Source organism: Pleuronectes platessa, chromosome 1 (genome assembly GCF_947347685.1).
Source record: "Pleuronectes platessa chromosome 1, fPlePla1.1, whole genome shotgun sequence".
NCBI lineage: Eukaryota > Metazoa > Chordata > Actinopteri > Pleuronectiformes > Pleuronectidae > Pleuronectes > Pleuronectes platessa.
In genome coordinates, this window is record NC_070626.1 from 9,069,117 (window position 1) to 9,084,653 (window position 15,537).

At 40.8% G+C, this 15,537-nt stretch overlaps 1 protein-coding gene across 1 annotated transcript; it reads right to left on the reverse strand.

Annotated features, from left to right (window-relative positions):
• Positions 1-1,464: 1,464 nt before the first annotated feature.
• ulk3 (unc-51 like kinase 3) lies at positions 1,465-15,536 on the reverse strand. Its single transcript, XM_053419438.1, has 17 exons — positions 15,182-15,536; positions 14,156-14,299; positions 13,718-13,858; positions 13,351-13,471; positions 12,820-12,915; positions 12,455-12,598; positions 11,689-11,771; positions 10,582-10,737; positions 10,270-10,375; positions 10,120-10,160; positions 9,833-9,935; positions 9,225-9,289; positions 8,905-8,977; positions 7,477-7,517; positions 4,577-4,624; positions 4,253-4,316; positions 1,465-2,587 (listed from the first exon to the last, which is right to left on the reverse strand). Exons 2-17 carry the CDS (start codon positions 14,258-14,260, stop codon positions 2,571-2,573), a joined length of 1,404 nt encoding a protein of 467 aa, XP_053275413.1. The 5' UTR covers positions 14,261-14,299; positions 15,182-15,536; the 3' UTR covers positions 1,465-2,570.
• Between the last annotated feature and the right edge of the window lies 1 nt (position 15,537).

The window sequence follows — 15,537 nt, forward strand, 5'->3', positions numbered from 1 at the left end:
AAGAGAGACTCACAAGAAAGAGATTAAAAAAACATTGCTCCACATGGAAAACCACAGAGCAGAGATATCCTGGATTTTAGTCCCTAGTGTGGATCAAGCTCCCCAGACACTATCGCACATTATACCATTATGGTCACATTAGACCATAATGCAACTGGACAGTGTCTTTATTGAGGCTACATCCATACTACTATGTTTTGTTTTAAAACAAAAAAAAAGATCTACATCCACATGAGCGTTTTTACTATCTCCTCTAATTTACTTTACTTTATCTCCTCACTTTAAGCAACTGCTGCAAACAAGTTGTGAAAAACTAAAATCAGGGTTTTCTTAACTGGCAATGAGGTTGAACTGTTATTAAAGCTGATTTCAGACTTGAATTGAGTCTCGCAGATTCTGAATATCTGATATCTGAGCTTCTGCCGACTTTTCCACCTGGCCTCCTAGTATAAAGTCTGTAGAAAGTAAGGAGAATCCAATTTGGGGATCCAGCATTGGGGTCACTCAATTCAAAGCGAGCACTGACAAAGATGTCGAGAGAGTTTGTGGTGATAAGAGCTGAAGATGGTATTGATGTGCCGTAAACAAAAAAAACATTTTAGACGCTCGAGAATCCCGGAGTAGTTTGGACCTGATGACATCACTATGACATCATCAGGGTTGTTTTCTCACAGTACCCCTTTCAAAACTGTCTAATCTGTTAGAGTGACATGGATCAGCAGGTGGTCGTCTAATAATCTGAAGGTTACAAATTCGATTTCCAGCTCCCCAAGAGTGTGCTGAAGTGTCCTTGAGCAAGATGCTGATACCTCGAGCACCACCAAATGCTGTATCATCAGTTTATGTGAAGGAGGTTAAGCACTTTGAGGGGTAGAGAGAGTAGAAATAAAATTTACATTATACTTGATCCTTTTCATAATTGTGGTAATGTGAATCCAGTGATGATCTGTCTTTGACATTTTAAAATGGTTTACTTTTTAATATCTCTCTTAACTACCCCTTAATACAAAGTTACTCTTCATCCATTGAGTGACACAGTATTGGCGAATGTTAGAAAGAAGTGTGATTGTCATGTTGCAGTAAAACGAGCTGGATCTGTCATGAGCAGCAGAGGAGCTAGTGGCAATGAAAGGGAAACAAGATCATATTATTTTAAAAATTCTTTGTTTTCATCATAGTAACGGAGACCTGGACATTTTCAAATTTAGTTTCCATAGTTTTCCTGACTTCCATTCAAATCATATAATTATAAAATGTCCTTACTTTCCCCGGATTGCCTTCCTCTCTCCTCCCCTCATGAGGCCGAGCCAGCTGTTGCTGCAGAGCGGCCTTCCAGATGATGACGACGGCGAGGGAACAGCAGCGCTGCTCCCACGGCAGCACATTAATCTTTCCATAGGTTCTGAAAGCGTTTGCCCTGTGCTGTTGACAAAACGTCTGAAGAGGTTTCAGACTACAGAGACGTCAGAGACTGCCATTTTATTTTCCACTGAATTTCTCATTTAATAAATACATTATAAAAAAATCACAGCTGTATAAACATTCAAATCAAAATTAAAGTAAACAGCAGGGTGGAAGTCTTGTCAGGTGACACACAGTATTTATACCTTCCCTCTTTTGACTTCAGCTTCAGGTATTTTCTTCAAAATGATTTTCACAATGTAAAGCTCCCTTTTCACAGTTTTCAAGCACTTTACCCGTCTTAAATGAAAACAGTGCTTGAAGACCGACAACAGCCTGTGACCACTGTTAGGCTTTTAACCATTTCACAGAGGCCCAGTTATAAAGCTTTCCTTGAGCGCCACAACTCACTGTATCCCTCAAATCCCTGTCCACTGCCAGACCTAAGAAAATGCAAGTCTAGTGTAAATAAGGCAGATGCCGCACCTCTTCCGTTTTCCCCTCATAGTGGTGGAGAGGGCTCCATCAGCGGAGAGAGCATGGTGAGCCTGTGGTCGGCCCACAGTAAAGGCAGTGGGGGAGAGGGGGGGGTAAGGGAGTTTGTGCATGTTTGCATGGGCCTCAATATAATATACTCAATACTACATTTCAAAAACCTCATGGTACTTAACATCACAATGTATATTTGATTGTATCATCAGGGTTTTCACAGTTTTGTCTGACTGACTTAATTTTCTACCCTAAAACTAAATGCAAGGGTCTCAGTTTAACATGTTTACCATGACAGTGTGGTATTGTGGTACAAGCTGTCCAGCATTTACATATGAATGGTGTCAGGAGGAGGGATTTGAGGCGAAGCAGTACACCAGTGCAAAGTAAAGAACCGGGAACTTTCTCATTCACCTCAGTGTGCAAATCCAGAATCCAAAAGCTATTTGCAGAAATTGACCAGCTAAACAGTTTTATCCCTCCGAACAATAATAATCTGGTAGAAATACTTCCGGCAACTTTGACCACATTTGGCTGATGACTGCAGGATCCCACTCGCACACATTGAGTTGGTTAGGGTGAGGTGTGATGCAGATTTGATTCTGCTCCTACAGAACCTGGTCAGGTGGAAGTTCTGAGACCATGAGCATCCCCACTGGTTCCCATGGTCCACTTCAAGCTCACTGCAAACAACAGGCTGAGGACACAGAAGAGTTTGATGTGTGTTAGGTTTCACTTTTTAAACAGATTGTTAGATGTTGACAATTTCAAATTTCATACTATGTTTTAAATAGTAAAGAAAAGGTATAAACCAGAAACTACACCAGTCATTCTGTTAAGTGTTTGTCTGTTGTACAGAGCAATATTTGATTAGTTTAGGACAAATCTCCCACTCCTTTCAAAGGCAGGTCAGTCCTTGGACTCAACATTATCATACTTACTGTTATATTACTGTGTTCCTCTACATATAATGTGAATTAAGACTGTTTGACATTTTCTCTTAACCTACTTTCTCTCAGCCCATTCTATCGAACTTATTCTAAATTCCGTCAGTGATTCTGTATATTTCCCAGTATACCATTTGAAAACAGAGAGGAGCACTAACTTCATACTTTCTATTAATTTGAACATAAATGCATATAAACATTGCCGGCAGGCCAACTGGATTTTGACCTCAAGATACCAGCAGGTAGATGTATTCTAATTACCTATTTCTTTCTTTAACATAAGGAAGTAGCCCTCTTAAGAATATTTCAACACAAATATTTCCTATTTAAGTCATCATTATTATAAAGAAATGTAATGTTTTCATCCTTTTCATATGTATTTACTAGGATCCTGCTATGTTGTGCATACAGCATGTGGTATAGGTGCACTCTTAAAATACTTGCTCCTCAGGCCCATGAACTGATCATACAGTGATGTTGATGTAAGTCTGGGAGGATTTAATGGCCTGCAGTTTAACATCAGAAAGGTACGTGGTCTGAGAATCACTGTTCACTGTGAGAATCAATGTTCTCAGCATAACTTATCATCTTGTTTTGGTGTAGTCTAAGGTGACCAGTTGCCCGGGACTCTCTCCAGTCTGGCTGCTGCTGGATCAGTGCCAGCTAGCGTGGCTGACTGTTCTGTGGTTTTATTAAAATAACAGCAGCAGAATAAGAAACCACGTTCTTCAGGAAACCTGAGCAGCCTTGAGAGTCGCTGGTGCCCTTCCCCCATACCCTTTTTTTTTTATTCACAATTCCCCAGGAATTTCTTGCTGAGAACAGGATATTGTCTGGGCTTTAGGTATCCTCCAACCATCTAGAGGCTGAGGCAAGAAAATACTGGGAACAAGAATATGTGTATAACGGTTACAACTAGGGAAGGGTTTAAAAAAGCAATTCATATAAACAAAAATAGGTTTTAATACAGTTTAGTATTTAGTTTATAGTCCATAGAAGTTCTAGTTGATTTAACTTTTACATTAATGATACACTTTATATTGTTTAAATAATGTGCTGTGTATATGTGAAAGGAATAAAGCGTCAGTGTGTGCTGTTTTTGTGTTAAATCCCTTTTTGCTCACACTGCGTCTCACTTTCACAAGGTAGCCTTTACAAGAGGGCAGAGGACAGAGCGGCCCCGGGCTGCACTGAAATGAAATCAAAGAGCCAGACAGTACCTGTGGGGGGGCCGCCACAGAAAGAGAATGGCTCATATTTTATTAGTGGGAAAATGTTCGGTGAAATGACATCTCATTATGACTTTAGACGACCATTCCTCACTTAACCTCCCCCAGACTTCCACATATTAGTCACATATCTGCCTGCAAGGTTCAGCACGCAAGAGGAAAAGTTTGAACTGTAGAGAAACTCACAGCTTCTGACGGAATCAGCGAGAGATTCTCGATCCAGAGTGACGTCCCTCTGAGTCTCCTGCATCTGATTAAAATAAACATATGCAAGTAAATCCACCTATAAATAACAAGCAAGCAAAGGCCTGGGATTTAAGGTTTTCAAGACTATTGGTATTAAGATGATGTAGATTTACAAAGAGGTAACAACATTTTCCATTGAATATCACATCCCTGATATTTTAGGAAGAGTCACATCCTAAGAGTAGTCTTAATTTTGATGCACATCTTTTTTCAAACAAAAATAGTTGTGTGTTCTTAGATACAACTTGGGGGACACATGCTTACCTTGAAGTGTTTTTTGAGGTATTCAGCTCTGCTCATAAGACTTTTAATCTGGTGAGAGACAGAAAAGTCCAATAAATTAAATTGTATTTTACAATTTCAAGTGTTTGCTCAGGCTTTCTTTGGCAATATGTTTCCTACCATTACTATCGGACTGATTGGCATGATGCAGATATTCGTGGTTCTCGGATTGTTTCTTGTGCCAATTCAAGGCCGACATTCTCAGGTTGTAACATATGTTTTAGTCAGTGAAATATCAATCTCTATTACTGTATATGTGTTGCAAACTGGAGGCTGTGGCCCTGTACACACCTGGTATTAATATGTGGGTTTTGTTATCTGATCTCAAGTGGACAGTTCTAAATAAAGGTGTGAACACACTCAGATTGGATATGGATCCGATCACAGCAGATCACATTCATAGGTGGGATGGGACCAATCAGATGCTTCCCTGAAAGTATTGTGATGACAGTGTATGTATTAAAGACATACAGTCGGTCAGATCAAATATTGAATGCAGTTGATTTAATAAAAGTTGCTTTGCAATCCTCACTTTTATCATTCTGTCCACATTTTCCCTTTTTTAAATAGTCGAAAACACCAGATGTGTTTTTTGAGTTGAGTTTGTTTACTGTCCTTGTGCAGCAGGGAACAAAAAAACTTTAAGAAGCATGTTGACATAAATTCCAGATCCAAATCAGATTAAAATGATCAGCTCTGTTTCTTGCTCTTTCTGTAATTTTTTTTAAACCATTTCATATGGTACACATTTGCAAGTAGTAACTGCTGTCATCATATGCCTGAGGCTGCCCTTTTTACTTTAATCAGTACTCTGGTGATGATGGAGGTTCTTGGCTGAACTTAATACCTAGTTGTATCACTCCTATGTCACAGGATGAAGCAAACCCCTCTCTGTATTACTGCAGCGACTTCTGAGGTCGTAATAACGGGAGACCTGAACTGATGGCTGAATGTCCCTTTAACAACACGTCCTTTGTGGTAAATAATCATTGTGACCACAGGTTTTAAATATCCAGCCCTGACCCCAACCTCATGTTGCCACAGCGCTTTAATCACAACTCCTTTAATCACCATGTACAATCAATGTGGAAGAAATCTACGAGAGCGAGCGGGACACATTGATAACATAAAGAGCCACATGGAACATCATTTGGGTGAAAACGTCTGAGACCATTTACCATCTTCTCAGGATTTTTACGTCTACTGAAACACAGGACAACATGTATTATGTTGACATACGCTGGTTCAATCAAACCCGTGTCTCGCATGAGAAGTCAAGATACTGATTTGCAGCTTTGAAAGGCTAAAGTGAGCTCTACAGTTGATATGAACGCAGATGGAGGCCAGACATGGCGGCATGTGTTGGTTCTTTTGGGTTCTCACATACACACATGCTTTCGATTACGCCCCCCCCCCCACCCGCCTAATGCTGTGTTAGATTATTACAGCCGCATCTGAATTTACTTAGGACAAGCACCCATAAAACTTCAAATAGGGAGGTCTATGAGGCCCACTCAAACCCCGATCCCCCTGTGGGGTTTGTTGGTGAAATTCTGTTGTCTGTTATAGACTTAGATGCTGGTTTAATAATGCACAAAAACAAAAGGGCTAGAAGCATTAATGTTAGGCATGCACCAGTGTTCGACATGTGTTTGTCAGATGAAAATATCAATGCTAGTATTCAGGGTCTTGATTTCTGGAAGTTCCAGCGAGCAGATTTGCTGGACCATCAAAATTTGAGGTTTATAGAATACGTTAAGGCTGATGCACAAGCATAAGGACGTAGTCTACAGAGAAGTTCTCACTAGTGCAAGAAAATGAGAGAAGGCCGGATTTTACTGGTGTATATTAAATCTATTTATTTCATTCTTTCATTGGAACATAATGTATATTTGTAATATATTATGGAGTCTAAACCAAAAATGCTTTTTCCAACATTGTTTATCAAGCTACGTTTGTCAGATAACTTCAATATCAAGTGATTTGCAACAACTTGCCAAGACAACACATTCAGTAAGCTAACGTCACCTTTCATGCCTAAATGCCAAACAGATGGCAAATAATGAATAGAACATTTACTGTCTTTACCTCAGTCGAGGAGGTTGTGATTTCATTGCTGTTTGTTTGTTTATTTGACTTCCTGTTTGCAGGATTACACAAAAACTACTGACCTGATTTTGAAACTTGGTGGAAAGGTGGGTTTTTTCCACTTCATTTAACAGTCTGTTTTTTTTTGTGACTTTTTCAGCAAATGCAGAGATCATGTGAAATTGAATGTGGATAAAAACATCTAGATTTATCTGATGGCAATACATGTATTTGAAATATGATGGTAAACCAGCCAATCGAGCTTCCAGTTTGAGCTTTTTTGGGGGGTTTTCAAAAACTTGAAACTAGTTGCTAAAAACTCTGTCTCTCTTCTGCTTAGAGCTTAAAGAAACAGAATCAAGAATGTTTCACATTCAAGGAATTTGCTTTGGAGTTTGAAGTATGAATATAGCGACTAGATGAATAAGGGCAGATGTTATTAAGTTAGCAGCGCTGAAGGGACAGACTGAGTTGTGCGATAATCCTCCACTTCACTCCATGGGACACTTTTCACACCCAAGTGGTCATGTGATCCATCGCTTATAGCCGCTTTAAGTATCCAATTATAAAGTGGACAGTGATTTATGTGTATGAAATAGTTCCACACATGACGGATTACATTATTTGAACACACGCACATATGACCACAGGATGAAGGCTCATGGGTTACGTGATGGAGCGCCTAGCGTGCTCTCCTAACTAGGTGAACAGCCGAGGGGCTCGTTGGAGGTGACAGATAAGTTGTTCCTACCGTGAGCACTCAACCAGAAGCCCTTCCTTCCTTGCCCACTCACCTCACCGTGGAGCAGCTCTCTCCTTCGGCCCTGGGGCTCAGCTGGCTCACCAAGAGAGAAAGACAATAAGACACAATAATAATGAGCAGAGCAAAGCAGGACAGACTCATTCCACCACCTAATCACCTTGTTTGCTCTAGAAGAGGTCAGCGACTAGATTGGATCTTTCTAGCGTGCAGACTGGGGGCTCAGGGATGGAAACGGTTCTAATGTAGGCCAATGTTTTCACAGTCAGTTATCCTGGAGGGGAGAGTGACAGGGAGGAAAAGAGGGGGGTGGGGGGGGTGGGAGGAGGAGGGTTCTCTGTTGGCGAAGGCATGTGGGGAAGCTGCACAACAAAGAGCTCCAAGCCAAACAAAGAACCAATGTTTTCTCCCCACAATCCCCCTGGTGGTTATCTTACGTGCCACACAGCAAGGCTCCCTGACAGCAGAGAGGCAGGCTGGTTGGGATGGCGTGGGATCCACCAACAAGATGGAGGTTCTTCTTAAAATCTGATTTAACTATTCCAGTGTACATTTTTTTTACTATTTCTTGGGCTCAACGCTTAATAATAAGTGGACTGTGGCTGGACTGAGCTGAGTGATGTGATCTGATACTCTCGTCCATGTGTAAGATAATAGTTTTTATTTGTTTCGAGTGTGCAATAACACAAAGAAATGAAGTGTGCTGCCTGAATGGGAAGCAGATGGCAGGAGTCTTATACCACACACGGGGAGCTGGCACCAGGTCTCATTCCGACTCAAAGCCACATGTGGATCACTGTATCCCACCTCTTCCATTAGGCCGATCTTCCAGATGAGCTCATGAGCCCGGGCTAATGAACGCCAGGCCACAGTGAGAGTCACTGGAGTCTCCTCTGTAGTGCCTCTGTCTGTCTGTTTGTCTGCCTTATTAAGTGTCCCTGTCCCTGTCCAAAGCTATTGCTTCACTTTACTTTCACTCTGTCAGTTCGTCTTTCACTTTGTCGAAATCCCTTTCTCCATGTAATTTTCCAGTCTTTTTTACATCCATCTCAAAGTCTCTCTGTCTAGTTCAAAGTCTCTCTCTCTGTTTCCACTTAAGTCTCCCATAATGCATCTCTATACTTTAACTGGATATCCAATTCATTATGTCTCTCTTTTCCAGCCTTTCCCTTGTGTATTATTCTCTCTCTTCAGGCTTTTCCTAACCTGTCTCAGTTTCTGGCTGTAACTCTAGTTCCTGCTCATTAACTCACTAACTAACTCACTTTATATCTTCACGCACCTCTATCTTTAAAAAAGAGTTTAATTCTGCTTCTGTAATAACAAAGTATCGGACATGGGATGAAATTATGGTTCAAATCAAATTTAAATGTCACGAGCTGCCAAATCTTGGGCTACAGTGGAGGGGCATGAATGCATAAAGCCATCTTGTATAAAAATGTTAGAAAGGAGTTGGTTTTACCTGCTAGCACCAACAGCAGTTCTCCTAAGCACTGCTGGTAAACATCCAGAGCCTCGTGTTCATCCATCTCTTCCTACAAGGGAATACAAATTAAGCAGGGCTGCACAACACAAAAGTTTCAAGAAGATAGAGATACCTGGGTCATCCTGATACTATATATATATATATATATATATATATATATATATAATATAGTTCAACAATTGTGTCTATTAGTTCTTTTTCACACCTCAGTTTTTTACTGTAAAAAACAGTGGCAAATCTGCTTCACCTTGCCTTCTATATAGCAGTGGCATCATCAAGCACTAAACCCTTCTCACCTTAGAAATGGCAGTAGAGGCCATCTCCAAAGCAGCCAGCAGCCGTGGGGATCCTCGAGACATCTCTGAAAGAGTTGGGAGAACAGATAAACTCATTTCAGCTCTACTGTTTAACAAGGTCAGAGTACAGTCAGTGCGATTGTCTGGAAAGTATATAATATTTAAATGTAACATGTCATACTTTTTTACCACATGGCCATTGTAGTATCTTAAGAGTCCAGTATTTATGATACTTTTGATTGTTTAAGACTTCTTAATATTTATTTCAGAGCAACAGGGTGTGTTTGAACAAAAAACTAAATCCCTTGAGAGAGCGACTACATTGCTGTCTGATCTGAGGCAAGGGATTGAAAACTACTTTTTTGTGAGAGGATTAACTGAAATAAAGATAAAAGGATCAGAAAACGTTGCTTTCTTGTTTACAGCAGTTTAGTGTGAGTTTTCATTACTATAAAATTACATGAATAATAATTCTGGGGGAAGGGTACTACGGTTTGATTAAAACACATATATCTTATCTCAGGTTGTCCTCTCATTCAGCACCTAACCAGACAAGTCTAATGCCTGCATGTGGAGGCCTTGCCTCTGCCCTGAGCTGTGTGCGTTACCTCGGAGGACATCCCTGGAGGTTCGGGCCTCCTCAAAGCTCAGCCTGTTTTCTGAGGCCACCAGGGCTTTCAGCTCCTCAGCTCTGGACACATACTGGCTAACCTGCGGGAAGTCCTCTTACATTGACTCAATCACGTCAACCATGCCATTTGCTTTCCATTCACACCATATGGTTTTCATAGAGGACATTTCATTTCCAAGTGAAAGCCACTGGAGTTATAAAAAAACACCAATTGAAAATAGAAAGTAATCAAAATGTGAATGCAGGGAGTGTTTTCAGGCCTACCTTCTGCCTGATGGCATCTTTACGTTGTCGATCCGTCTCGTCTGCAAAAGGGTGTAGAGGAGAGGTCGATGTTACACTTGGTTTTACGCCTTGTGCATTGTTTTAAGGCTTAAGCCACAGACAGGATATGAGAGAGGTTGTTGCTCTTACAGTGAATAGCGGGGACAAAGTGCTCGAGGGCAGCGCAGTACAGAGACAGAGCAGCAGACCTCTCCCCCTTTTGGTCCTTTTGAACGGCCTGCAGAACCAACTCTTTCTGAAATACAAAATAAGAACTGGCATCAGCGAATGCAAACAACAGCAACTCTCCAGAGTGGAGGAACGTAGGGTTAGGCATGATTGCAAACCTTCTAACACATATGTGCATGTGCTCAGAGTCAGTCAAGCGCACACTCATCATCCACAGTCTTCTAGAAAATACACACACATGCCAACGCATACTTCCCATTCTTCTTCTCTTACCGCCTTCACGATACTCTCTGCACTGGGCATGTGCTCCAAATCCACAAAGGGGTGGCTGAAGAACTCTGCAAAGGTGATCCGGACATCTGGATTTCTCTCCAGCAGTCGCAGCAGAAGGTCCCTGCAGTCCTTGGATACCCTGGCCCCAGGAGGGAGCTCAAGCACAAAACACGACCTTATTAAGTTGCACTCAATCAGGAGGAAAAGGACAGCAGATTGTTGCCAGGAGACTTCTAGTCTCACATCACTACCTCCTGTCAAAAGATGACCTTAACACTGTCTATGTGAATCCCTGGGTAATGGACCATGTGCTAATGCAATCCAAAGTGCAAGCCTAATGTTTGGCTCAAGAATCCCAGTGTTTTGCCAAACCCTCCATCATTAGGAGTACAGTTACCATTTATTGCCACTATGGTAATCAAACTGTAGTCTGTGGATGTAGCAGACAGATCGGAGCAGAGACACGGCAACAACGTCTAACTCCCGGCAGCAGTTTTAAAATCTAGAGACACACCTGTTTGATGTGTTTAAACATTAAAATAGACTTTTAGACCATAGACGTTATTTACATAAATCATTAAAGTAGCTGAATCATAGATCGAGTCTTAACTGAACACATGAACCAGACATGTTCGTGTAAATGATGAGTTTGTTACTGGCGAGGAGCATTAAATTCTCCATTTCAGCTGAGCGCCTCCACTTTCCCTGCTGCAATAAGTGGGAGTAAACTGTGAAAGCCTGACATCTAGTGGTTTTACAGTGAACATTCACAAATGTTCAAATCAAACAATTTACATATTTTGGCATAAAATAACAGCAAAATACAAACTCCCTATGGTAGCACAGTGAAGCTGTAGCTAAATGTATTATTGTCTGGAGTTTATGCTTAAAGTTTGGTTGTAATCTATTCATTTTCCCAGAATGTAACTCATCATGGTGTTTCACAGGTTTATGCTACTTTTATTAAATCACTATATTTGTCATTTGTCACATTTCTTTACACAAAACTATGTAGCACAGTGTGAGCAGTGACTTATTCACCAGGGCATCTGAAGTCTCACTATAACATTCTCACTGCGGAGGAAGTCATTACTTGTTGACACTTACCTCAACGGGCTGGTTACTCCGGATCTTCTCCTCTAACTCAGAATAAGACCTTGATGCGAATGGTGCTCGTCCAAACAGCGCCTCTACATTCAGACAAACATCGTTGAAATTGATTTTTGCAATAGATAATCAGCAGTGATTCAGAGTAGGGTGAGATTTTTGAGTATTGTGAGTGGAAGGTTTATAAATCTGTGTACAGATTGTACTAAAACTGTGCAAAGATACAGTCACAATACTTCATCAAAGTGAAGGCTGAGTTTGTGAATGCATGTGGTCCAACCAATGAATGCTCATATAATAACGTAGGAACCGTGACTGACTAGGGAGACATTCTCAGTAAATTACAGGTTGTTCTATTTGACGCATGTGATTGACAGAGACTGTAATTTCTTCCATTATACATGGTACATTGTCACTCAACACAGTGCAATTACTAGTGCTATTGTACTTCTGTTTCACAATTACTGTAACAATAAAAGGGGGAGCAAGCCAGGCTTCCATTTGATGATTGATAATATGACTGTGACCTACTGGGTGAGCTCTTTCAAATCTCCTCAGCCAATCAACTGATGAGCTCTTCATTAATGAAAAAGGGGGCATAAAGGAAATTATTAATCATGGGTATTCATGCTATGTCACACAAGGGACCAAAAATAGATACTGTCCATGGAAAAATTGGCATCAAAATAATTTGTATCAGTCTGGTATCTGTGTGAAGTATTGTGTAATTTATATGATGGGTAGATATTAAAGTTATAGTCCTCACCATAGAGAATGACTCCAACTGACCAGAGATCCACCCTGGAGTCATACTGGCGTCGGCACACCATCTCAGGAGCCATGTACAAGGGAGAACCTCTCAGGACACTCTGCTCGTCCCAGGGTGACATGTACTGGGCAAAGCCAAAATCTGAAAGCAAATTTTCACTGTGAGAGGTCCCACTGGAGGCAATCCCCCTATATATGCCTTAAACTCCTGTATAGCTCTACATTTATATATGTTCATTATGCAATGTGCACAAGTATGATGTTTACAAAAGAAACTTGTATCAACTCTTGTTAACTCTGTAAACATAACAGCACAAATAGCATTTCAGTTGTGTTTTTCCTGTGTCTGGCAAATGACATCACCTGCTAGTTTGAGGGCTGAGCCGCTCAGCAGAATATTCTGAGGTTTCAAGTCCAGGTGTGAAATGTTTCGTTCATGGAGAAACTGGAGAGCGCAGGCTGTTTATACAGACACACATACAAATAAACAATGAGAGAAAACAGCAATACTAAACTCTGCCTGTATCAGTGAAGTCCTACAATGTTACCTGAGGGCATACTTGCAATAAATTATTGAGTATATGATTCAAACCCACATGAATCTGCCAAACTCCTAAACTTAACATAACTTACACTTAGTTGAAAGTTCATATTATTTATATAAATTTTTCAAGTTATTTAAAGGCTAACATCAGTGAAAAGGTGCAACAACTCCCACATGTTATGGAAATAGGTAACGGTGTAAGTTGCAGGGAAATAAGAGTAATCAAAACAGGCCACAAACCCTGAGGTTCACTTTCAACTCACGTCTGATTACTAGTCTTAAAATTGTGTTATTTGTAAGTCATCTTAATTAACTCCAATCATCTAAAAACAGGTCTGGCAATTACTCACCTATCTGCTGCAGGAAGCGTCGAGCCACGCTCTGTGTTAAAATCCTGTGACTGCGGATGAAGCGGGAGAGATCTCCACCAGAGCACCACTCCAGGATCAAATAAATGTTCTCAGCATCCCACTAATGAAAGAGATTTCCTTTTTAAAAAAGAAACAATCTTTCAAAGTAGGTGGATTTTCTGTAGTGACTTCTTCTGCCATGGCCATAAATTAAGACGTAGCTTGTATGGAAAGATGCTCAACATTGTTACCATGGTGAAAATACTGTGGCCCCATGGGACATTTGAAATGCAAAGAAAAACATCTTTATTCACTACACATCTGTTGCATGAGCTTGAACAAAATTAAAAGATATAAATGAGGTTACCTGAAAATCTTTAAACTGAACTATATGAGGGTGACGCACAGTCTTGAGGATTTCAATCTCTGTGAGCAAGTTTTCTGTAGATGCCTTGTTTAGCGTCTTCTTCCCAATTACCTTCACTGCCACCACCTCTCGACTGTCGCCCTGCAACATCACATTCAGAAAATAGACTTCAACTTCAACAATGAACCAATAAAACTAACTTATAACAGTTCAAGCAAGTGGTTACTGTTAATAAACTCATTGCAAACCACTCTCTTGAATCCTAAAGGCAACATTTGGGATGGCAGAAAGCAGAGGTAGTAATGGCACATCCACTGAAATGTCATTGTTAATGTAGCATAATAAATTAAGTCAGTAAACTACAGGGAACCTCAGTGTTGGGCGTCAAACATATAAAGTTGGACGTATGTGGAGTTTACAATAACTGCACAAACCCACCTTCCTGTAGGCTTTATAGACTGTAGCATAGGTACCACTGCCCAGCCGCTCTGTGAGGATGAAGTCTGCCAGTTTTGGAGGAGCAAAGCTTGAGCCCGAGGCCATGTCGACAACATCAATCAAATTTCCCAAGCAGGTCTTGGGCTGTGATACAAGATCAATAACAGTTATTGGAACCAAATTATTGCATGATTCTCACCCTTGCACGAGGATATGATGCTTTACAACACATCATCCTAGTTAACGTACAGTATGTATTATTCTACTTTAAAAAAGATGTTAAAAAAAATCAAGCTGGCATTTGGATCACTCAGAACACAGCAGTTCAATGCACAGCTTCGAATATAGCGGAGGGAGTTGGGTCACATTGTCCAGTACGTCCAAATGTGAAACTCATTTGGATGCTGTTCGCGTGAACAAACTCAAAGCTTACTAAATTAGTCCAGTGTTTACTCTAGCTTCATGTGTCCTTAATACATGACACATTTCAGAAAGGGTTGTTTGTCTTAAACCGTATTGTAACATGTATTTGTCCCACGAATAATAATAATAATAATAATTAGTAATAACATGTTAAAGCAGTAAAATGACAATAAAGATAAGTGAACAAGTGAAAGAAAAGATGAAGAGAAAACGATCAAATCACAGTATCACATGAAAGCAAGTGTCGGAAGTGATTTAAAAGAAGTCCTCTCCTCAGGTTGGCCGTTACAAAGACGAGGGGCCCTGATGGCAGAGGCACGGTCAACTTTCGTTTTCAACCTCGACTTTGGAACAGCCAGCAGGGCTCCAGCTGAGGCTGTCAGGCTGCGTGCAGGCACATACGGGTCTCTCAGGGATTCACAGCTAAGGTGAATCGAGCTAATGGAGCACTCGCTGGGCTTTGGTGGACTGTACAGTACAGTTAGCTTGTTGTAACTACCACAGCTATAAACCTTAGTCCATTAAAAAACCCTGAAGAAGATGCACCCCTATGATGTCTTTAAATTATGATAAAGACTACACGTGGAAGCAGCTGAAACGTACCTGTGAGCTACCGGAGGAAGCGCATGAATGAAGGCTGAGTGTTTACATGTCACCGAGCTGTGGGCTGGTCCCTCACTGCACGGCAGAGATCAGCTGACCACAGAGTGGATGAGGAAATATGACACTGCCTCCTGACGTCGCTCAGAGTTACTGCACATCATGGGAGGACTCATTCTTTTGGACTCGTTCAGCAACAGACATTACCACTTAATTTTAGTCAAGTTCGGAAAGGTATAATAAAAATTCATGAGGCTGATTATTATATAACATTAATAAACCTTGTTCTTGTAAATGTATCTGTTTTGCTTTAGCTGGAGTTTTGCTGTTGTGTTTCGCATGATCTTGCCTCCGGAAGC

Excerpts from the sequence above, each read along its gene's own strand:
- ulk3 (XM_053419438.1), bottom strand. The coding sequence starts at position 14,260 with ATGGCCTCGGGCTCAAGCTTTGCTCCTCCAAAACTGGCAGACTTCATC. Across the intron at positions 13,859-14,155 it reads TCTATAAAGCCTACAGGAAG|GGCGACAGTCGAGAGGTGGT; the intron begins GTGGGTTTGTGC and ends GTGATGTTGCAG. Across the intron at positions 13,472-13,717 it reads TTCAGTTTAAAGATTTTCAG|TGGGATGCTGAGAACATTTA; the intron begins GTAACCTCATTT and ends CTCTTTCATTAG.